This window comes from Caretta caretta, chromosome 8 (genome assembly GCF_965140235.1).
Source record: "Caretta caretta isolate rCarCar2 chromosome 8, rCarCar1.hap1, whole genome shotgun sequence".
Classification (NCBI taxonomy): domain Eukaryota; kingdom Metazoa; phylum Chordata; order Testudines; family Cheloniidae; genus Caretta; species Caretta caretta.
The window spans coordinates 56,967,634-56,990,640 of record NC_134213.1 but is presented as its reverse complement, the minus strand read 5'-3'; the positions used below and the strand labels follow the sequence as shown (position 1 = coordinate 56,990,640).

The 23,007-nt window shown below is 41.8% G+C and overlaps 1 protein-coding gene and 1 long non-coding RNA gene across 2 annotated transcripts in view; one reads left to right on the top strand and one right to left on the bottom strand.

Moving 5' to 3' along the window:
• LOC125641127 (uncharacterized) overlaps positions 1-16,413 on the top strand; it is a 29,258-nt gene extending 12,845 nt beyond the window's left edge. Inside the window, exons 2-3 of the long non-coding RNA XR_007357988.2 lie at positions 14,480-14,626; positions 14,832-16,413. This is a non-coding gene — a long non-coding RNA (uncharacterized LOC125641127). The remainder of the gene's footprint in view (positions 1-14,479; positions 14,627-14,831) is intronic.
• Positions 1-23,007, bottom strand: part of HMCN1 (hemicentin 1) — a 323,571-nt gene that overhangs the window by 205,185 nt on the left and 95,379 nt on the right. The window contains exons 6-9 of the mRNA XM_048860591.2: positions 22,831-22,937; positions 5,946-6,066; positions 5,100-5,363; positions 2,741-2,885 (exon numbers count right to left, since the gene is read on the bottom strand). Of these exons, the coding sequence (XP_048716548.2) occupies positions 2,741-2,885; positions 5,100-5,363; positions 5,946-6,066; positions 22,831-22,937 (637 nt within the window). The remainder of the gene's footprint in view (positions 1-2,740; positions 2,886-5,099; positions 5,364-5,945; positions 6,067-22,830; positions 22,938-23,007) is intronic.

The window sequence follows — 23,007 nt, the reverse complement described above, 5'->3', positions numbered from 1 at the left end:
GATATTTCTGATTCCAGCAATATTCCGAATACTTAAAATGTGGAATAACACTAGAGCCACTAATATCTCTAGAACCAGAATTAACTTTTTAAAGCATGTCCACTGTAAATGTTTTTAACTCATATTAATCCTAATGTCATACTACAGCCAGAATACACAACTCTCATGATCAACAACATATGCAAATACATGAACCAAGCATATAAACAACCATTTAATAAACAGCTGTAGCTTGATCATCAGCAAAGTATAAAATAAAACTCATCAGATAAAGTGCAGTAGTACTGCCCAATTATACAGTTAAACCATTCATAAATAACTGAAGATCGACCAGTTCGGTAAGGAACTTCAGTACTAGTAAATCACACCAAATAGCAGCCAAAATAACCAATTAAATTGTGCATCAATGGCACCAATTCAGATATTTCGTGGGGGAACCCCTACTCATCCTCCCCTCCTCCCGCTGCAGGCATCCCAGGTCTTCCTCAGTGAGAGAGTATCCCCTCTCTTTTACCCACACAGTGCATGAGCAGTGTTGCCAGGAGCTCAGTTCTTGGTGACCCCCCAGCACTCCACGGCCCAAGAACAGATTCCCAGCGCACCAGGTCGCAGCACCACTTGGCGTGGATGCCCCGTCACCAAATTTTAGTGGTACTGTGACTCTGTGTATCAGGTTGCAACACCATCCACTGAAATTTGTCCTGGCTTCCCCTCTATCTGTACAGAGGGGTGGCCGGAGCAAATTTCAGTGGCATTACAAGCATGCCTCTAGACCAGAGATGGGAAAACTACGGCCCGTGGGGGACATCCGGCCCGCAGGACTGTCCTGTCCGGCCCTTGAGCAGCCCCTCCCCTGCTGACCCCCTCCCCTGCAGCCATGCTGCCACATGGGCAGCATTCTGGGCAGCGCGGCAGTGCATTTGGCACCAGCTGGTCAATGCAGCTGCCAGACATGCTGCTTTGAGTGGCATGGTAAGGGGGTGGGGAATGGGGGGGTTGGATAAGGGACAGGGAGTTCAGGGGGGCAGTCAGGGGACAGGGGGCAGCTGGATGGGGCAGGGCGGTCAGGGGGCGGGGAGCAGGGTGGATTGGATGGGGGTGGGGTCCCAGGGGGCGGTTGGGGCAGGGGTGTGGATAGGGGTCAGGGCAGTCAGGGGACAGGGAGCAGGGCACAGTTGGATGGGGCGGACGTTGGGGGGGCAGTCATGGGACAGGGAGTGGGGGGGTTGGATAGGCGTGGGAGTCCCCAGGGGCTGGTCAGGGGGTGGGGGTGTGGATAGGGGTTGGGGCAGTCAGAGAATGGGGGGGGTTGGATAGGGGGTGGGGTCCCGGGGGGCGGTTAGGGGTAGGGGTCCCAAGAGCGGATGGTCGGGGAGAAGGAGAAGGGTGGGGTTGGATGGGTTGGGGTTTCTGGGGGGGGCAGTCAGGGGGCAGGAAGTGGGATGGGTCGGATGGGGGTGGGGACCAGGCTGTTTGGGGAGGCACAGCCTTCCCTACCCAGCCCTCAATAGAGTTTTGCAACCCCGATGTGGCCCTCGGGCGAAAAAGTTTGCCCACCCCCACACCAGACTGCTCCAGTAGCAGCTGTCCTGATTTAGTATAGAACCACTGCTTAAAGTTGTCAGGAAATGGCTCCCCCAGTTCCGAGGTCTAGGGAACTTTGAGAAAGTGCATAAACCTTGGGAAGGGCATCTATTGGCACCAGTGCCCCCAATTGGCACCAGTGCTGTGCATCTTGCTCAGTAGCATTTATCTTGAAGAATATTTTGTTAAGTTAATGTAATATTCAGCTCCATTCTACAGATAAGTAACATGATCACTAAAAATGCAGGTTGGTACCTGTTATGAAAAAAATAAGAAGTAAAATATGATGTTTGATCTTTAAAGTATGAAGAGAATTACAGAGCAGGAGAAGTATGTACCTAGGATGTCTAAATGGAAATAGCACCTCATAAAAAATGGGGCTGCAGAATTTTACTCTGCCAAGAATTTACAGGAGGATTTCAGAATTTATTTGCTCTGTTATCAGGTATAGTTGCTATAGAATGTGGTCTTCATTCTTCTTCTGAAAGGTTTGGTGTTTTAAAAGAGGGGATGGTGGTTAACTGTTTTCCAGAAAATATTTTCTTAGACTTGGGGACTATTGGTTTTTTGCTTGTTTGATTACTATTTCATTGTTCCTGGATAGTTCTATAGAGAAAGAGACTGTATTATTCCCTGTAACTGCAGTCTGCATGGTGGTGGTGTAGACAGAGTCCAGAGATCCTTGTGATGTATTCCGTGGAAGCTTTCCCAAAGAAGAGAATGATATAGCCCTTGGAGCATAATAAAGCAAAGCACATAGATTTCTGCTGGAACCATATGATCTCTCCACCTACAAACAGAAAATGTGTTCCCCCCATCCCCACACACACCCCAAACCCACAACAGTATACAATCTTGATTTCCTCATGCAGTTATTTGCTTGTTATTCTTTGTTATTTGCTTAAATTCTCACAACTGATCCAAAAAAATCATTAACATGGTTACAATGTAAGTTTTGTCTTACATAGGTCTGACTTCAGTGGGAGCTGAGTTAGGCCAGTCCTGAGCACTTTGGAAAATCCCACCTTAAATGGACATTCACCATTATGAACAAAGTACAATAAAAATCATCAAGAATAAAGTTACAAAAGCTGCTCTGAAGTTTAATTTTGATTTTTTTAAATGCCCAAAATTATGTTAGGGAATGACTGCTTACTTGAAGAACTGATCCATTCCCAGTTTTACTCCATTTCTGCTGAAGCGCTGAATAAAAGGTATAAGACTTTCCACATGGCAAGATATATACCCCGGCTGCAGGTAGTATCCTGGAGTTTTCTTGGGCATTATAACTTTTGGAGCATCTACAGAAAGCAAAATATTCATAAACAAGTTATTAGCAGCTACTCACCTACACTCCATTCATTGTGATTAATACATATGCTAACAATCTTTTCCTTAAAGTCCAGATTTATCAAGACACTAAGGGCTGGTCTATACTAGAAAATTAGGCTGGCTTAAGCAGATTGCTCAGGGCAGCGAAAAATGTCATGCCCTGTGCAACATACTCAAGCCAGCGTAGCCCTGGTGTAGACACAGTTAAGTCAATAGAAGAATTATTCCATCAGCCTAGCTTCCACCTCTTGGAGAGGTGGATTTACTACAGTGATGGAAGAACCCCTTCTGTCACTGTAGTAAATGTCTGTACTTTAGCACTGCAGCTGTGGTGCAGTAGCATTTCTAGTGTAGAAATGCCCTTAGCCTAGACAAGGCCAAGGTGAAGCTAAGATTTTAAGGTGTTACATTAGATCATGTTAGCTAGCACAGCCTAACCAACTTCTAAAACTCTAATCAAGACAAGGCAAGCTGTACTTTAGTATGTTTTAAGCTGGCGGAGTTAAATTGGAATCTTCAGAAGTGGTCAGTCTCTGCTTCCACTGAAGTGGTAGTACTCCCACAGATTTCAATGGGAACCAAATTAAACTCTGTCGGATTAGCGTATGCTAAAGTAAAATTTGCTTTGCATTGACTAGAGCTTTAGAAGACATTATTTAGATCAAGACAGTTTATCTAGGTAACAAGATCTAACATTGAACCTTTAAATCCTAATCAAACCTAGGACCCAAGGAGAAGCAATTCAGCACAGAATCTCAAGAGCGACAAAACAGAAAAGAAATTAAGTAAAAAATCCAGGAAGTGTGGAAAAATGTCTGTCTGGAAAATGGCAGCTCTTGAATACTTTGGAAAGTTCTTACAAGTGAAAGTAACACTACAATTTTTTTCCCACACTACTGAATGTACAGTATCTTCCTTTATTATGCAATTTTTTTTTCTCCATGGTCTTGTCTTCACTCTGGGAAAGAGTGTTTTCTTAACTCCTGTTTACTTCATGTTGAAATGTCAGTGTAGACATGGCAATGTTGAAATGTCAGTGTAGTTTCAACACTTGTTGGGCTATATCTTCATAGTAAAAAAGGTATGTTTTTACATCGAATTAGCAATCTCAATGTAAAATCCTACCGAAGAGAAAGCACTGTCGTTTTTACTTTGATGTAGCTAATCAAAGGTGTATTAAAGATAGCTAACTCGACATAAAACACACACACACCTTTTTACAGTGTAGTTATAGCCTTAGCTGGTCAAGATGAAACAATAAACTCCTCCTTAGGGTTAACCTCAGTCAGCTAACACCAATTAAAACTCCAACTTGCCTTGTCTACACAAGGATTATATTCATGTTAAGAACACACGTTTATTGCTAGCACATTTCCGGATATGTCTATATTAGAGTTTTTACTGGCCTTTGCAAATGCGTTAACTACCTAACAATTAACTCTAGGTTAAAAACTCTAGAGAAGACAAGCCCAATAAGGGCCTGATCCTTAAGCATGCTGAGTAGCTACTGAGGATCCTTGGCTCCTATTGGTCTGAATGGGATCTGAGGGGCCCAAGCATCTATCAGGTGGTTTGCAGCACTTTTCGGGATCAGGCCCTGAATATGCTTTCCTTGCTAGTTCTGGCTCTATAGCAACAACTGCTAGTAGTGGCAGCTTTATTTCTTAATTCCCTCACACCTATTTCTATAATGAGAAATTTTTACCTAGAAAATAGAAATAAAATTAAGTCAATAAAATATTGTGTAGAAAAACTTTTCTTTAAAAATTGGCAGTTCTTGAATAGTTTGGCAAGCTCTTAAATGTGAAAGTAGAACACAATTTCCCCCACACACTACTGTACATACAGTATCTTCCTCTATTATTCAAATGTTTTCTCTCCATGACCTTGTCTTCCCTCTGGGAAAATTCATGTTAAAATTTCAGTGTAGACAAGGCAAGCTGTAGTTTCAACACTTGTTAGATTACTTTACAAGAAATTCAATATCTGACTAAAATTCTCCTTAGTAGATCCTCCAAGATGCTCAGATTGCTTTGTATCAACTTGAAAGTTTTGTAGGCAATGGGGTAAGACAAGTTTTCCTCATTATATGGGCAAGTAGAAAAAAAACATAAGTCATCCATTCCATTAATTCAGGCATAATAAATGTTCACTCAAGTAAAATAAAATAAAATAAATCTTACCAGGAACAATACTAGAAAATGAAACACTTGACACTCTCTGGAAGAGATAATCATCCTTGTCATATCCCATTATTTTAACAAAAAAGGCTTCGTTTGGTGGGATGAAGTCAGTAATATTCCATATTCCATAGGGTTTTCGATCAGGATAGTATTTCACAGGCATTGTCTTAAGAAGCTCCCCTGTGATACTCAGAAGTTCTAGACGGTCAACTCTCGCTGGAAGAGAGATCCCTGTTGTATTCAACAGCACATAGGTAGGTATTCCTATGAAAACAGAAATATATTGTAAGTGTTAACAAAACATAAGAAAAGGTTAAACTCTATAGATGTGTGTCTTCAGCTCCTGAGTAAATGCACACAATTCAGTTTAAAGCACTCTCTACCAGCTGTTAAGAAACACAAAACAGTGTGTTAGCATTGATAACATGATGTGCTTTATTTAGGATTCAGTTACTAATTTCCAACAGGTGCTTATAAAGCTGCCTCATTAACTCCCTCCCCCCCCTCCCGTCGAGGGGCCAAATTGAAACATTTTACAGTCTCTAAAAGTAAAAGAAGGGAAGTTGTAACTCTGAGCCATACCAGAAATAAAAACATTGGGATTTATAAGACATAAAAACTCTAATACACAAGCGTAGCATAGTATCATGGGGCACAACAGGTAATGACATCATGAATGGAATTAAGGACAGGGCATGGCTCCCTTCGGAACCTGTCAATGATGGTCTGAGTTTCAGCAGAGGCCTAATTATAGAGAACAACATAAAGTATATATTTCTTCCCTAGGGACTGAGCATACGGCCTCCCCAAACAATTAAATACAGTAGAAACAGAGCACAAACTGACCTTGCACTGGTCTGCTGGATGCTTTTTTGAAGTCTAGGGTTGGCTTTCTAGAAAAACCAGCTCGAAAATCAATAGTACTGAGACCTGTTATACGAACAGAGTGCCTTCCACTGCTGGATGTCTGAAAAATATTGAATTGAAACACTGTTGGAGCAATTTGCACTTCAAGCTTTGCAGTCCTTTGTAGTATTCATTGAGCTCACTAGACTCACGAAAAATGGAGTAAGAAGATATCAGATGTTATAAACAAAATGAACCATTTAAAAGCCTTTGTTCTAGATAATAAACCCTTCTGAATTTAGTACTTGTGAAAAGAAAGACTGAATGAAAGCAATATGCCTGTAGGGCATATTATGGTGGGCATCCACATGAGGCCAAATACTGCTGGACATAGTTGCATGACTCCAATGGGGGGACGTGTTTGAGCAAAGCAATCAAGATTAGACAGTTATAAAGTATACAGGTAATTTTGTAAAGCAAAAAACAAACAAACAAACAAACAAACAGAAGATAGCAAAAGATTAGTATAAATTAGTGTAAATAATGTCCCATAATTCATGGGTTTACTTCCTCTATCAAGAAAACATATTTACCCTTGTATTTTCATTAGACAATAAATGCTCTTTTTAAACAAACGTCACTCAAGTTTTAGCAATGAAGCAGATGAAAACATCATGGACATTGAATATCCAATAATTATATGAATAAGAAGTGTACATCAGCTGATATTATATATTAAAAGCTAAATTCTGGCTTTTACAGCCACAGGCATTCTGACTGAGTCAACCAGAACCATTCTGAAACCCTAGCAGAGCGCAACCCAGAGCAGAAGTTCCAACAACTTACAAAGTGTTGCACCATGAGGCCCTTAAACCATTCAGAAAAAGACTGGCTCATGTCAAAGGCCCCAGTCCTGCCCTGATCCTATTCCAGCCCATTTGGGGTATCTAGCAGCACTGTATGCCAGGAAGGAAAGGTAGTGATTTCCAAAGAACACAAGAGGCCAGGGCTCTTTGCATTCACCCACTCTGCGTACACATTGTGCCTTGTTGCTTATGGAACTATCTTTTAAATTTTTTAATCAAGAAAAATCTATGAACTATTTCACATAGAAAGAGTACAAAAAGATTGCACAGGAGGCAAAGATTGATAAAGGGTTCATTACGCTATGATTAAACTTTAATATGCAAAGTCTTCTCTAAACTTCATGCATAGAGAATGCAGCCTGAAATGTACATTTTTATCTACAAAGTAAATTCTCTATTAAATCTCCTCATGCCATTGGGAGCACAGATTGAGAGGAATTATTTTATCTAGTCATAAATGTATAATTTCTTAGATCTAGTGAAAACTCTGCTCATGATTATTTTTAGATGAAGCAGTTGTTTATCATAACTGGCTGCCTGGACAATCAGCCATCTAGGCACTATGACAAATTGGTATCTGTCTTACTGGAATGACCACTATTTATTTCTATTAGTTAGCTTTTCATCTCAGAAAATCACTATGTAAAGTCTTTTTAATATAAACCAGCTGTTAACAATATTAAAGGATACAAAGTAATATTAAATGCAATATCAAATAACTTCTGTTATCAAGAGTTAATTGGCTGTTAAATGTTCATTGGACAAATGTAGTAACAAAGTTTTCTTTTCGTAGTTTTATACGACATCTGTATAAGACATTTATAGCACAATTAAAAATTTTGAAAAGCTTTCCCTGACTTCTTCAGATGCTGTAAAATTTTAACGCAAGCAAAACAGGCCAAGGATCAGAACTCAGTGAACTATTCATAACAAATAATACATCTGACAAATATTTCTGTTAGTAAATTATCCAGATACTTGAGTATTAGTGACATTGATTATTACTAAAAATGGTTTTAAAACACTGTTATTTTTAGTAATAACCCTTTTTATTATTGTACAGCCTAGAGGCCTTAATCAGGATCTTCGCCCCATTGTGCTAAGTGTTGTACAAACATCTAGGAACAAACTTAACCCTGTTGGATTGTTTTCAAACTATGTTTTTTTGTCTATTTGTGTTGCATGATGGGTCACTGAAGTCACATATTAACTTTTTGCTCCTTGATTGGATGGCTGAATGTTTTATAAATAGAAGGAAGGAAATCAAAAAGATGTAAAGACAGCTGCATAAGCATTTGCTATGTGAAATTTTGTGCAAACACGTACTCATCACACAAACATTTGCAAGACTTGGAACATTCCAGGAACATTATTACAAACAAAAAAAACAAAAAATAATTCAAAATGTATGTAGGTGATGAATAAAGAGGTATTTTTATTTAAATTAAGAAATGTGGTGTCAGACAGCTTTTTGATTTTTATATAATTTGTTCCATGCAAGCTGAGAAAATTCAAACCACCATAGCTAGCAGATGCGGGAGAGGGTGTGCTAATTGTAAGATACTATTTACATATTGTTATTTACAGGTTACTGTAGAGACATCAATTTTGCATTAAAAGTAGATTTCAAAGGATGTGTTCATTAAATGGGATTTTTTCAGACTTTATCATTATACTCCATCTAAACAGCCGGATTTGGCTTGGAGGCTGTAAATGGGTAATTATAATGGCCATTTAAGAACTCTCTTGTTCACAATAATTACAAGCCTTTCTATTGACTCCTTTTTTCTTCTTTGGCCTTGTGTGAACAGCCATTTAACCTAAGTCAGCAGGAAGCTTCTGCAACATCCTCCAACAGAAAAACTGTAAGGCCTTTTTGATTCACAATTCCTGCCTTGTAGGAAAACAAAACAGTGCTTAAGGATATCTCATTGCTGTCTCTTCTCAATAGGATTGCCTCCTTCTATGCCTTGCTGACAAGCCTTTTTATCATAACAGGTCTGTAATTGTGTTAATGGCCTGTAACTTGTTACCAGCAAGACCTTAAGGAGTAATTAGATACAATCACCTACCAAAGCTTCTATTATGGAGCTAGTAAATAAAGATTACAAGTTATTTCCAAGCCAACCTGCGGAAACAGTACCTTTAAAGTATAGTTTGAAGCACTGACTTCATCTTTGATCTGTGTTGGAAGGCTTTTGTTAACCAAAGCGATACACCATGTATATTGAAATATCTATTTTATTATGGGATAGACTGTAGCTTTTAAGACCTGTCCCAGGATGGGGGAAGGAGGGCAGCAGGACCCCCTAGAGAAATTTTGGTTCTCTGCCAGCATTTCTCCTTAGTGCCCAGAAAATACATACTGCACTGGCAGCCCAACCACCTTGAAAGAGCACCTTTCAGCAGGTCAGTTCTGTTGACTGATGCAGAGTGGAAGAAGGAGCCAGGGACTTGTCCTCATACCATCTTCTCATTGGAACGAAGGCAAGTGCTGCCATTAGCATCTGCCAGGAGCATTGTGTGCATTTTTCATCAGGGCTGTGGCAGGATGGAATCTCCTTGTTTAAACATACATGTATCCACTTAATTGGCACTCTGACAAACAGAATATTTGCTTAACTGGCATGACTGGAGACAACTAGCCTTGGTACAATGCAATTCTATTTACTCTAGCCTCTGATTTATGGCCACACTTAGGACTTGTCTATACACAGGACTTGCACCGATTCAATTAACCATTGATGAACCTATCCTCCATGAATTTATCTAATTCTTTTTTGAACCCAGTTATACTTTTGGCCTTCACAACATCTCCTGGCAATGAGTTCCACAGGTTAACAGTGCATTGTGTAAAGAAGTACTTCCTTATGTTTGTTTTAAACCGGACGCCTATTAATTTCATTGGGTGACCCTTGGTTCTTGGGTTATGTGAAGGGGTAATAACACTTCCTTATTCACTTTCTCTATACCATTCATGGTTTTATAGACCTTTATCCTATCACCCCTTAGTCATCTCTTTTCTAAGCAGAACAGTCCCAGTGTTTTTAATCTCTCCTGGTATGGAACCTGTTCCACACCCTCAATCATTTTGTTGCCCTTCTCTCTGTAACTTTTCCAAGTCTAACATATCTTTTTTGACATAAGGCAATCAGAACTGCACAAAGTATTCAAGGTGTGGGTGAACCAGGGATTCATATAGTAGCATTATGATATTTTCTGTCTTATCGTCTCTTCCTTTCCTAATGGTTCCTAACATGTCAGCTTTTTTGACTGCTGCTGCACACTGAACAGATGTTTAAAGCATATGTTTTCAGAGAAGTATCCACAATGATTCCAAGATCTTTCTTGAGTGGTAACAGCTAATTTAGACCCCCATCATTTTGTACGTATAGTTGGAATTATATTTTCTAATGTGCATTACTTAGCATTTATCAATATTGAATTTCAGCTGCCATTTTGTTGCCCAGTTACCCAGTTTTGTGAGATCCCTTTGTAATTCTTTGCAGCCAGCTCTGGATTTGAGTAATTTTGTATCATCTGTAAAACGTTACCACCTTACTGTTTACCCTCTTCCAGATCATTTTTGAGTATGTTGAACAGCACAGGCCCCAATACAGATCCTTGGGGGACAATGCTATTTACCTTTTTTCCACAGTGAAAACTAACAATTTATTCCTACCCTTTGTTTCCTGTCTTTTAACCAGTTTCTGATGCACGAGGGGACCTTCCTTCTTATCCCATGACTGCTTACTTTGCTTAAGAGCCTTTGTTATGGGACCTTGTCAAAATCTTTCTGAAAATTTAAATACCTTATATCAGCTGGATTACCGTTGCTCACATGTTTGTTGATCCCCTCAAAGAATTCTAAAAAGAAAAGGAGTACTTGTGGCACATTAGAGACTAACCAATTTATTTGAGCATAAGCTTTCGTGAGCTACAGCTTTCATGAAAGCTTATGCTCAAATAAATTGGTTAGTCTCTAAGGTGCCACAAGTACTCCTTTTCTTTTTGCGAATACAGACTAACACGGCTGTTACTCTGAAAAGAATTCTAATAGATTGGTGAGGCATGACATACTTTTGCAAAACCCATGTTGACTCTTCCCCATCAAATCATGTTCATTTATGTGTCTGGTAGTTTCAACCAACATGCCTGGTTCTGAAATTAGGCTTACTGGCCTGTGATTGCCAGGATCTATTCTGGAGACTTTTTAAAAAATTGGAGTTACATTAGCTATCTTCTAGTCATCTGGTAGAGAGGCCGATTTAAATGATGGTTGACATATCACATTTAGCGTATGTAGTTCTTCAGTTTCATATCTCAGTTTCTTCAGAACTCTTGGGTGAATACCATCTGGTCCTGGTGACTTATTACTGTTTATCTATTTGTTCCAAACCCTCTTCTATTGACACTGCAATCTGGGACACTTTCTCAGATTTGTCATCTAAAAAGAATGGCTCAGGTGTGGGACTCTCCCGCACATCCTCTGCAGTGAGACCAAAGCAAAGAATTAATTTAGCTTCTTCGCAACTGCTATGTCTTCCTTGAGTGCTCATTTAGTACCTTGATCGTCCAGTGGCCCACTGATTGATTGACAGGCTTCCTGCTTCTGATGTATTTCAAAAAATAATTGTGTGTTAGTTTTTGTGTCTTTTGCTAGTTGCTCTTCAAATTATACTTTGACACTTGACTTGATAGAGTTTATGCTCCTTTCGATTTTCCTCATTAGGATTTGATTTCCAATTTTTTCCCTCTAGCTGCCTCTTTTCCTCTGCTGTTTAGCCATGCTGGCATTTTTAGGGTCCCTAACCCTAACCCTAAGTATACCTTTATTTTGAGCCTTTATTATGGCATTTTTAATAGTTTCCATGCAGTCTGTAGGCATTTCATCCTTGCGACTGTTCCTTTTAATATCTGTTTAAACTAGCTTCCTCATTTTTGTGTAGGTCCCCTTTCTGAAGTGAAATGCTACTGTGGTTAAATGCTACTTTGGTATTTCCTCCCTACAACTATGTTAAATTTAATTACATTATGGTTGCCATTATTGAGCAGTTGAACTATATTTACTTCTTGGACCATATCTTGTGCTCCACTTAGAACTAGATCAGGAATTGACTCTCCCCTTGTAGGTTCCATGACTAGCTGCTCCAATAAACAGTTATTAATGGTGTCTAGACATTTTGTCTCTGCATCCTGTCCTGAGTTGACATATACTCAGTCAATATGGGCTTATTTGAAATCACCCATTATTATTCGGTTTTCTGTTTTTGTAATCTCTCTAATGTTCCTTGGCATTTTACAATGCCACTATTTTACAATGTCACTATCATGGACAGGTGGTCAGTGGTATATTGTTCGAGCATAGAATTTCTAACCATGGAGATTTTATGGTACAATTTGATTCTTTTAAGGATTTTTACTATATTTGACTCTATGCTTTCTTTCATGTATAGTGCCACTCGTCCTCTAGTGTGACCTACTCTGTTATTCCTATATATTTTGTACTCTGGTATTACCATGTCCCATTGATTATTATTGTTTCATCAAGTTTCTGTGATGCCTATTATATCAATATCTTCATTTTTACCAGGCACTCAAGTTCACACATCTTAGTATTGAGATATCTAGCATCTGTATACAAGCATTAATAAAATTTAACAATATTTCTCCCTGTCAGTCAGAATAAAGTCTAAAATGGCTGTCCCCCTGGTTACCTCTTCCATCTTCTGAAACAAGAAGTTGTCCACAACAGATTTCAAGAACTTACTGGACATTTTGTGTTTTGCTGCATTACTTTTCCAATAGATGTCTGGGAAGTTAAAGTCCCCATTACTACCAGTTCCTGAGTTTTGGATAACACCTTTTACCTTGATTTAGCTAGTTCAGGACAAATTAATTAAATGTGCTAACCTGAGTATACAGTATGTGAAGGTAGTTGATAGGTCAGAGTTAGCTAATGTGCTAATCCCAACACAACCTTAACCACTTGTTCTAATCTACACATACACACTTAGGCTTGTCTACACACTGAAATTACACTGTTTTAACTACTAAATTCATGCCTTTAGCTTAAGCAGTTCAACTTTATGCATAGACCAGGCCTTACAGTAGTTACTAGATGTAAAGAAATGGTTACTCACCCTGTGCAGTAACTATGGTTCTTCAAGATGCGTGTCCCTGTGGGTGCTCCACTCTCAGTGCGCTTGTGCCCACTGCACCTTTGATCGGAGATCCATTCGGCCTGTGCATGCGTTAATGAATCTCATGCTCTGTGCTCTTATATAGCACTGTGTAGGCGAACCATCCTCAGTTTGTTCTCTACCACAAAACTCCATAGCAGAGAACTCTGAAGTAGAGAGGAAGGAGGGCAGGTAGTAGAGCACCCACTGGGACACATATCTCAAAGAACAACAGTTACTGCACAGGGTGAGTAACTATTTCTTCTTCTTTGAGTAGTGTCCCTATAGGTGGTCCCCTCTAGGTGACTTCCAAGCAGCTCTCTTTAAGGAGGAGCGGGCTTTGGAGTCCAGTATTAAAGAAAGTATAGCTGAGCTCAACGCAGCACCAAAAGCTGAGCCGTGAGTTATTGCATAGTGCTCAGCAAAGGTACGTATAAAGGTCCACATCACAGCTCTACATAGTTCAATGATGGGAACATTTTTAAGAAAGGCTGGAGAAATGGAAATAAATCTTGTACAGCGAGTTTGTATGTCTGAGGGTGCTTGGAGATTATAAGATTGGTAGCAACAACTAATGCAGTCAGATATCCACTTGGAAAGTCTATTTACAGATCTGTCTGCAATCGAAACAAACAATTTAGTCTTTCTGAAAAGTTTAGTCTGGTCAAAATAGAAGGTCATAGCTCTTCTGATATGAAGTGTGTGTAACAATTCCTCCTCTTTATCTAGGTGAGGTTTAGGATGGAAGATTCGAAGGTGAACTGGTTGGTTAATATGGAACTTGGAAGATATCTTTTGTAAAAACTTGGGGTGTGGTCATAATGTAACCTTGTCTTTAAAAAATATTGTGAAAGGAGAGTATGCCACAAGAACCTCTATTTCTCCAACTTGTTGAGCTCCCATGATAGCTATCAGAAATGCTGTCTTCATCGACAAATGGAGGAGTGAGCAGGGAGCCATCAGTTCAAATGGAGATTTTATAAGATGTTTAAGAACCAGATTGAGATCCCAATCCAGAGTGGGACATTTGACTGGTGGAAAGAGAGTTCCAAGTCCTGCCTGAGGAACCTCATCCTCATTGGGTTGAGGAATACAGAATAACCTTTTATTAGAGAATCTTCTTCTGAGCATATATGCAACGTGCCTCAAGTGGCACATGACCAAAATTCATCACCAAATTTGCTCCACTGGTTGGATTGTTAGCTTCCCCAGCTTGGGCTGTGTACTGACAGGGAATGCGATGTGAACACTGATCCATGAATGGAAAGCTGTGATGGCTGAGAGGTGAACTCTAATGGAACTCAGAGACAGCCCTGAGTTTTTTATTTCTAGAATGTAGTCAAGTATATCTGATAACTATCAGGCTGTAGGTGGAATGTGTTTGAGATCACACCAGCAGGCAAATCTTGTCCATTTTTGTAAGTAAGTGTAGTGTGTAGATTGTTTTCTGCTCCGTAATAGCACTCTTTTTACTTCCTCTAAACAGGTCATCTCTAATCCTGTGAACCATCAACCAGCCTGCTTTGCGCCCAAGAACCCTAAGATTGGGGTGAAGGATCTTCCTACCTTCCTGGGAAAGGAGATGAGGAGTGGCCTGGAGAGTGATCAGTGAGTGTATGGCCAGCTGAATCAGGTAAGGAAACCAAGTTTGTCTGAGACATATCAGGACTCTTATGTCCATACAAGGTCAGAACAAAGGTCCATCTAGCCTAGTATCCTGTCTTCTGACAGTGGCCAATACCAGGTGCTTCAGAGGGAATGAACAGAACAGGTAATCGTCAAGTGATCCACTCAGCCATTATAACAATTCTGGCTTTGTCCTTTTTTATTTTGAATAGAACTTTGGATATTACAAGAGTTGGGGGATGGACGCGTACAGACCACTGCTGGTGCAAGCCATCCCCCAAGGATCGGTGACCCAGCCTGCCTCTGGAGCAGAACTGGTTGCATTTCTTGTTTACCATCATGGTGAACAGATCTATTTGAGGAGTGCCCTGTGCCAGAATATGTAGGCAAGTATGATAGAATCTATCTCCCACTCATGGTCTTGAGAGAAGTGCCTGCTGAGTGTGTCCATGGTCACATTCTAAATTCCTGGGAGGTAAGCTGCTAAAATGACAATCTGACTGCATATGCATCAGTTCCAAAGCTTGACAGCCTTGGTGCAAAGGGGGGGGATCTTGCTCCTCCTTGTTGTTTGATACAGAACATGCATGACATGCTGTCTCTCATGACCTTTATGTGTTTGCCCCTGATTAGTGGTAGAAACTGGACATGGACGTATCTGTCTGCCCTGAGTTCCAGGAGGTTGATGTGCAGAGTGGTTTTCTGAAGCATCCACCTGCCCTGCGCCATGTGGGTGTCTAGATGCACTCCCCACCTGTGACATTATCTGATTAAAATATGACCATGTAGATCATTGTTGCTACCACTGTTATATAATTACAACAAATCTTGTACAAAGTATGTCAAGTAAAGTGTCTATGGAAAGGTTATGATTTGCTGAATATGATTATGCTATTGGTATGCATGTATCATGTTTGTATTTGTAGTTATGAGTATTGGCTTTATACCTGTCTGATGTTATTGGCATAAACTGTGACCGTATAGATCATTGTTGCAACCAGGGTTCTATGGTTGCACCAGGTCTTGTACAGAGGCGGACAAGTGGGATGTCTATGGAAAGGTTGTAGTTTGCTGGTTATGATTATGCTGTCTGTATGTGTGTATCACTTTTGCATTTCAAGTTATGAATATTGGCTATGTACTTGTATCTCAATGTGTTTGATTCTAAGTAGCCTCAGTGAAGCATTTGGTCAACTTCTTGAGAAAGGACTATTCTCAGTAAGTGCCCAATCAAGAAACAATTAACTGATAATGGACTTTGGGAGACACCTATCCACATCTGAGCTTTCCTGGGAATGTTCAAACTAACATGTAAACAATGGTGTCAGCCTGCAAACAGCTGAATCATTCATGGACATGTGACTTGCCCAGGTGGCTACAAACTCCATCTTGTTGCTGTGACTTTGCACAGAAGAACAAAGGGGTTTTCACCCACGAGAGAGAGAATTTAAAAGGCCCTGGAAGCCTCTCCATTTTGTCTTCAGCTGGCTTAAGAGATGGCCTCTCCACCCCCAAGAGATGCCTGAAAGAAACTGGAACAAAGGACAATAACTACAGGGGTGTGAGTGATTGCTGGACCCAGACTAGGAAGGAGTCCAGTCTTTGAAAGAAGCTGACTGGAACATCTCTAAGGGTGAGATTTACCTATATGCAGTTTCTTCATGTATTTGGCTTAGACTTACATGTGTTGTTTCATTTTGCTTGGTAACTTACTTTGTTCTATCTGTTATTACTTGGAACCACTTAAATCGTACTTTTTATACTTAATAAAATCACTTTTTGCTTATTAATTAATCCAGAGTAAGTAATTAACACCTGGGGGAGCAAACAGCTGTGCATATCTCTCTATCAGTGTTATAGAGGGTGCACAATTTATGAGTTTACTCTGTATAAGCTTTATATAGAGTAAAATGGATTTATTTGGGGTTTGGATCCCATTGGGAACTGGGTATCTGGGTGCTGGAGACAGGAGCACTTCTTAAAGTCTGCGGCTTGGGGGACATGGTTCAGACCTGGGTCTGTGTTTTCAGCAGACTGACTCAATAAGGCAGGGTTCTGAAATCCCAAGCTGGCAGGGAAAACGGGCTCAGAGGTCGTTTCAGCACATCAGGTGGCAGTCCCAAGGGGGTCTCTGTGACCAAACCCATCACAACCTGTATTTCAAATATGTTTGCTCCTGTGGTAACACTCACAAGGTATTTAGCCTGCACATCTTGAAGAGACTATTCAAGCTAAGTGGCCCATCAAGGAACACTTAACTCACAATAGACCATGGAAGACGCCCATCCATGCCTGATGGACTTTCATGTGAACAACTAGAGTATGGCAAATGGTTCTGCTGAGACTAAGCGAAATCCTGCATGGACATGTGACTTGCCCATGTGACTCCAAACACCATTTTGCTACCTGTAATTTTCCACTAGCTGTGCTGAGGGCTTTGTTTGAAACAATAGATTTCCCTCCACATGGCAGAAGCTATAAAAGGCCCTGGAATCATCTCCATTTTGTCTCTTTCCTGCTCAAACCTCTGGACTATGAACTTATACTAATGGAAGCATTCTAACCAAGGGACTGAGGACCTTCCAATGATTTGGAAGCAACCAGTGACTTAACAAGCCAGCAGTTTATTCCATCACTGCTACAAAGCCTGATCCAAGAACTTTGCAAATATTGTGTGTATTTGATTCCTTTAACGAATTTTAACTCTCACCTTTCTTTTCTTTTTTTTTTTTATAAATAAAACTTTAGATTCTAGATACTAAAGGATTGGCAACAGCGTAATTATTGGGTAAGATCTGAGTTGTATATTGACCTGGGTGTGTGGCTGGTCCTTTGGGATCAGAAGAACCTTTTATTTGATTAAATTGGTTTTAAAGAACCACTCATCTTTAAATCTAATGTTTTTGGTGGAGATACAAGGACTGGAATACCTAAGGAAACTGCAGTTCTGACTTCTTGTTAGCCAGTGTGGTGAAACAGAAGTTTACTTTTTTTGCTGGTTTGGTATATCTTAAGGGAGAATAACCACCAGTTTTGGGATGTGTTTGCCCTATTTCTCAGCAGTTTGTCCTGAATTTGGTATTCTCAGTTGTGACCCACAAAGGCACAGCTACACCACCCCAACAGTGATATATCTGTTGTTACGATAACTGCTGGGAGAAGGACAGGTGAAAGGGACTCCCACACAAACATTGTGAGGGTATTTCCACCAATTGAGAGATTCCTTTATGAAGATGGGTATGGAAAGTAGTGTAGTTAGACTGTCTCTTCTGTGACTAAACAGTCCTGAGCCACCCCCAAGGGCATCACTTTTGCAGTCTTGTATGGTCTATAATGAAAGTAGCAGCTGCCATATGCCCCAACAGCTGAAGATAGCTCTTGACTGGGAATTTGAGAAGTGATCTGGATTGTATTGACTATGTTGGATAGGGCCATGAATCTGTGAATTGGGAGGTAGGCTCTTGCCACCCTCGAATCAAGATGAGCTCCTACGAATTCTAACTTTTGCAAAGGGGTTAAGGTGGATTTTTTGAATGTTCAATTGCAGGTCCAATTTGAGAAAGAGGTCTATGGCTTTGCAAGTTGCCCATGAAGTTACATCCAGGGAGCAACCTTTCAGAGGCCAACAGTCTAGGTAAAGGAATACCAGAATTCCTTTGCTGTGGAGATGTGATGCTACTACTGACATAATCTTTGAAAAGGCCCTTGGGGCAGATGTTTGGACAAAAGAGAGCACCCTGTACTGAAAGTGGTCCTGATGGACAGTAAAACTTAGGAACCTTTTGTGGGATGGGTGGACTGCTATATGGAAATATGCATCCTGGGGTTCGAGGGCTGAGGACCAATCCCCTTGGTCCAGTGACAGAACTACTGCTGCAAGTGCCATCATTTTAAATTTTTCTGCCTTCACAAAGTGGTCTTAAATCTAGGATGGGTTGAGTTAAATCTAGGATCTAGTTGAGTGGTCTTAAATCTAGGATGGGTCTCCAACCACCATTCCTTTTGGAACTAGGAAATACCTGGAATAAAACCCCTTTCCTCTGTGCTGCATGGGAATCAGTTCTATAGCACCCAAGAGAAGAAGAAAGTCTATTTCCTGTCATAGCAGGTTCTCATGAGGGGTGTCCCTGAAGAGGGATGGGGAAGGAGGCCTGGCAGGTGGAAGAGAAATGAAGTGGACGGAGTCTCTTGTGGAGATGATCCCCAAAACCCACTTGTCCTTAGTGATAGACTCCCAATCCTGCCAGAAGTGGTAAAGGTGGTTGCTAAAGGGAAGAAGGCAGGTGGAACATTGCAGTTGGTATGAAAGGAGATGGCAGCTCAGGATCTTGACCACCACATGAAAATTGGTGCTTCAAGGTGGACGGTTGTATGGTTGAAGTTTGGGAAGTGGCTGGTTTTCTCCTCTGGAACCTGTCTCTTGCGTTGAGGTTCTTGGAATCCAAGAATTTGGTGGGGTGGGACCTCTTGGGGTCCTCTACCATATTCTAAATCTCCTTTGGAAATCCTGAGAGCTGAAGCCAGGAGGCCCTCCTCATAACTACCACCATAGAAATTGAATGAGTGGCAGTATCTGCAGCTTTAAGAGAGGCCTTCAAACATGTTCTGGAGCCCAGTTGGCCTTCTGCAATAATTGCCTGTAATGGCTCTCTGTGTTCTGTTGGTAGAATGTATACTCAGTAAAGGAGTTCAGCTTGATATAATTCGTATGGTTGTACTTTGTCATTAACACTTGGTAATTGGCGATTCTGAACTGTAAAGTAGCAGACAAATATGATTTCCTACTGAACAGGCCAAGGCACTTATGGTCTTTATCACAGGACAGAGATTTAGCGTGATCCTGCCTTCCACATTTGTTAAGCACCTCAACCACTAAAGAGTTAAGAGACGGGTGAGAAAATAAAATTCTGAATCCTAAGAGGAATCATTATATTTTTTGTCTGCTCTCTTGCATGTGAGCGGAATTGAGGAAGGGGTCTGCAAAATAACCTTTTCAGGCTCCAAGAGGATTAAGCTGTATGAAGGATGTCAAGAAGCTTACGATGTGATTCTTTAATCTCCTCAAGAGGGAGCTGCAAAGAATCTGTGACCCTCTTAGAACTGTTTAAAATAATCAGCCAGAGATGGTGGAGGTGGCATGATCACTTCATCCAGAAATGAAAAAGAGATGTTAGCTAGTGGAGAGAGCTCTTCATCAGTCCTACCTTCCTCAAAGGGTTCTTCCTGATGTTTCAATCTCTGGGAGAGGAAGGGTGATGAAGATTGTTTATCTCTTTGATGGGAAGTGCTTGAGGCCCTAGAGAATTGCTGGTGATAGGCCAATCAAGGGTACCAGTATGGTCAAGTATATATGGCATGGGTGGAGGCATCCATGAGTGCTCATACCAGTGAGATGGCAGCTGTGGATGTCTCTCAGGAGTAAGATCAACTTCCTCAGAGACCTCTGGAAGAGAGCCTCTATAGGGATGGTGTGGAGAACCTTCGATAGATATTTGAGAGACTGAGGCAAGATCTTCAACAGAATCCTCCTCTTCCAAGTCACTCTGAAATCGTGAACCACCAGAAGAAACCTGACATGAAACTGTCCGTACTGGGCAAAAATCTGAAGATCTGGAGGTCCTCGGTACCCAGAATATATCAGAGCTGAGCAATGGTGAGTCAGGCATCTCAGACACAGCGAGGTCTCGGGAAAAGTGAAACTCCTGCAATACCAAGAGTGTTGTCGGTACTGTGTCCATGGCCTGCATCGACGCGACAGTTGGTGAGGGAGTTGACGGTACCACAAATCCCAAACGCTCCAACAGGAGTCCAGATGAAGCCAAAGGGGGCTTCTTCAATACCGAGTGAGAAGAGGAGGACCTCTTGGAGCCCGGGATTTTTTTAGTCTTTAGACTTAACTGTGCCCTTGGTATCTGAGGGGCCAGCAGTCTCATGGATACCAAACAGCTGTGGGCATCAAAGTGGCTGAAGTCATTGGAGACCTTGACACCTTTGAGGTAGATTCCCTACCTGGAGAACTCAAGAGACAGTCTTTGGGAGTCTTATGAGAAGAATCTTGGGTGTTCCTCTTAGATGCCCCTGATGAGTGCGGTTCGGAGACAGTGAAGGCAGCAGACTTTACTTTGAGACTGGCATATGAGGGGTGGGGGGAGTGTCTCCTAGCCAGCATCAGAGGCCGCACTTAGTGAGCTCTCCATCATGAGGAGTTCAAGTTTGATCTCCCTATTTTTTCTGGCTCTAGATTTTAATGTCAGACAGAAGTTGCACTTTTGGGAAACATAAGATTCCCTGAGGCAACAGATACACCGTGTGTGTCTCTCACTCACCGGGATTACCTCCTGATACAAAAGACAGTGTGTGAAACCAGGAGAAACTATATAAAAGCTATATAAATAAATAATTTTGGGGAAGAGGTTAAGTTTTTTTTTTAAACTACAACAGCTGAAACTACTACTAACTACTGCTAAGAACAACTATAATAAACTAACTACTAAAAGAGCTAAGGGGTCACAGTTCCCGTAAAACTCAAAAAGGACAACTGCTAAAGCTCCACCTCAGGCCAAGGCCGGCGAGAAGGAACTGAGAGCAGTTCGCCCATGATGTGCTATATAACAACAGCATGGAACATGAGATTAACATGCATCTTCAGGCCGAATGGACACTGCTATGAAAAATCTCCAACCAAAGGCACAGGGAGCACAAGCACACCTAGAGTGGAGCACCTACAGGGACACCACTCGAAGAAGAACAGGTGTTTTCAAAGTGGCCCTTAATTCACTTAATACCAATTTCCTGTTCTGTTATTGCTGCTAAACAAGTTGGTATTACATCTATCTAGTTTCTAAGGGCTTGTCTCCACTTACAGTGCTACAGTGGTGCAGTGCCACTGTAGTGCTTTAGTGTAGGCACTACCTTCGCTGACAGAAGGGATTCTCCCATCAGTGTAGATCAGAGGAGGGCAAACTACAGCCCGCGGGACTGTTCTGCCTGGCCCCTGAGCTCCCGGCTAGGGAGGCTAGCCCCCGGCCCCTCCCTTGCTGTTCTCTCTCCCCCACAGCCTCAGCGCACCACCAGCGCTCTGGACCGCTGCTCCTGCCGGGCAGCGAGGGCGGCGTGGCTGGCTCAGGCCTGGTGGTGGGGCTGCGAGCTACTGCCACTCTGAGCAGCATGGTAAGGGGGCGGGCGGGGGGGGGGTTGGATAAGGGGCAGAGGGTTCCAGGGGGCAGTCAGGGGACGGGGAACAGGGGAGGTTAGATAGGCGTGAGAGTCTGGGGGGCCCATCAGGGGTCAGCAGTGTGAATTGGGGTCGGGGCAGTCAGGAGACAGGCAGCAGGGGGGGTTGGATAGGAGGTGGAGTCCTGGGGGAGCGGTTAGAGTCGGGGGTCTCAGGAGGGAGCGGTTAGGGGACAAGGAGCACGGGGCGTTGGATGGGTCAGGGGTTCTGAGGAGGGGCAGTCAGAGGGCGGGAAGTGGGAGGGGGAGGATACGGGGCGGGGGCCAGGCCATTTGGGGAGGCACAGCCTTCCCTACCCAGCCCTCCATAGAGTTTCGCAATGCCGATGTGGTCCTCTGGCCAAAATGTTTGCCCACCCGGTGTAGATGATCTACCTCTCTGAGAGGCAGTAGCTAGGTTGCCTAGCACTGTCTACATCAGGACTTTGGTTGGCTTAATTATGCTGCTCAGAGGTGTGTGGATTTTTCACACCTCTGATCAAGATAGTTATGCTGACCTAATTTTCTAGTGTACACCAGGTCTAAATCTTTTAAGGCCCAATCCTATGAATGCATATGCAATGACAATACTCACATGTGTAAATGTACTTGTCTGCTCGAAGGTTTGAAGGTTGGGGCCCTACACTCTCTATTCAATGTTCATTCATAGAGTAATGCATCAAATAAAAGATTGTCTGCACAGTTCATAAGCCTACAAACCAAATCCTTGGCCTGCACATTGTACTCCCTTTCTATCACATGTCCCACTGTGCACAAAGAGCCATAAAGCAGCAGTCTCCCCCTGCACATGCTCTCTGACAGCACAGCAAAAACACACTGTGACCACTGTGTTTTGCTCCTGTGTACAGGAAAAGGACAAGCAGGCAGAAATTGACCAAAAATAACTCTCTAATTTTTCTATTACCTGGGCAAAGTTTTAATTCTACTGCTATCAAAAGTAGTGACTGCACATCATACACAGAGACAATAAGTTAATACCTTAATCGTCCACATTCCAGGTTCTGGATCTTTTACATTCACCACCTTTGCAGAGTTATGGATATTTAGCAACTCATTCAAGCCAGATCCTTTCCTTATCTCCTTACCTAAAACACAAGTAAACATGGCGTAAATATATTTCTCTTAGCCATGTCACACATACGGTTACTATATGAC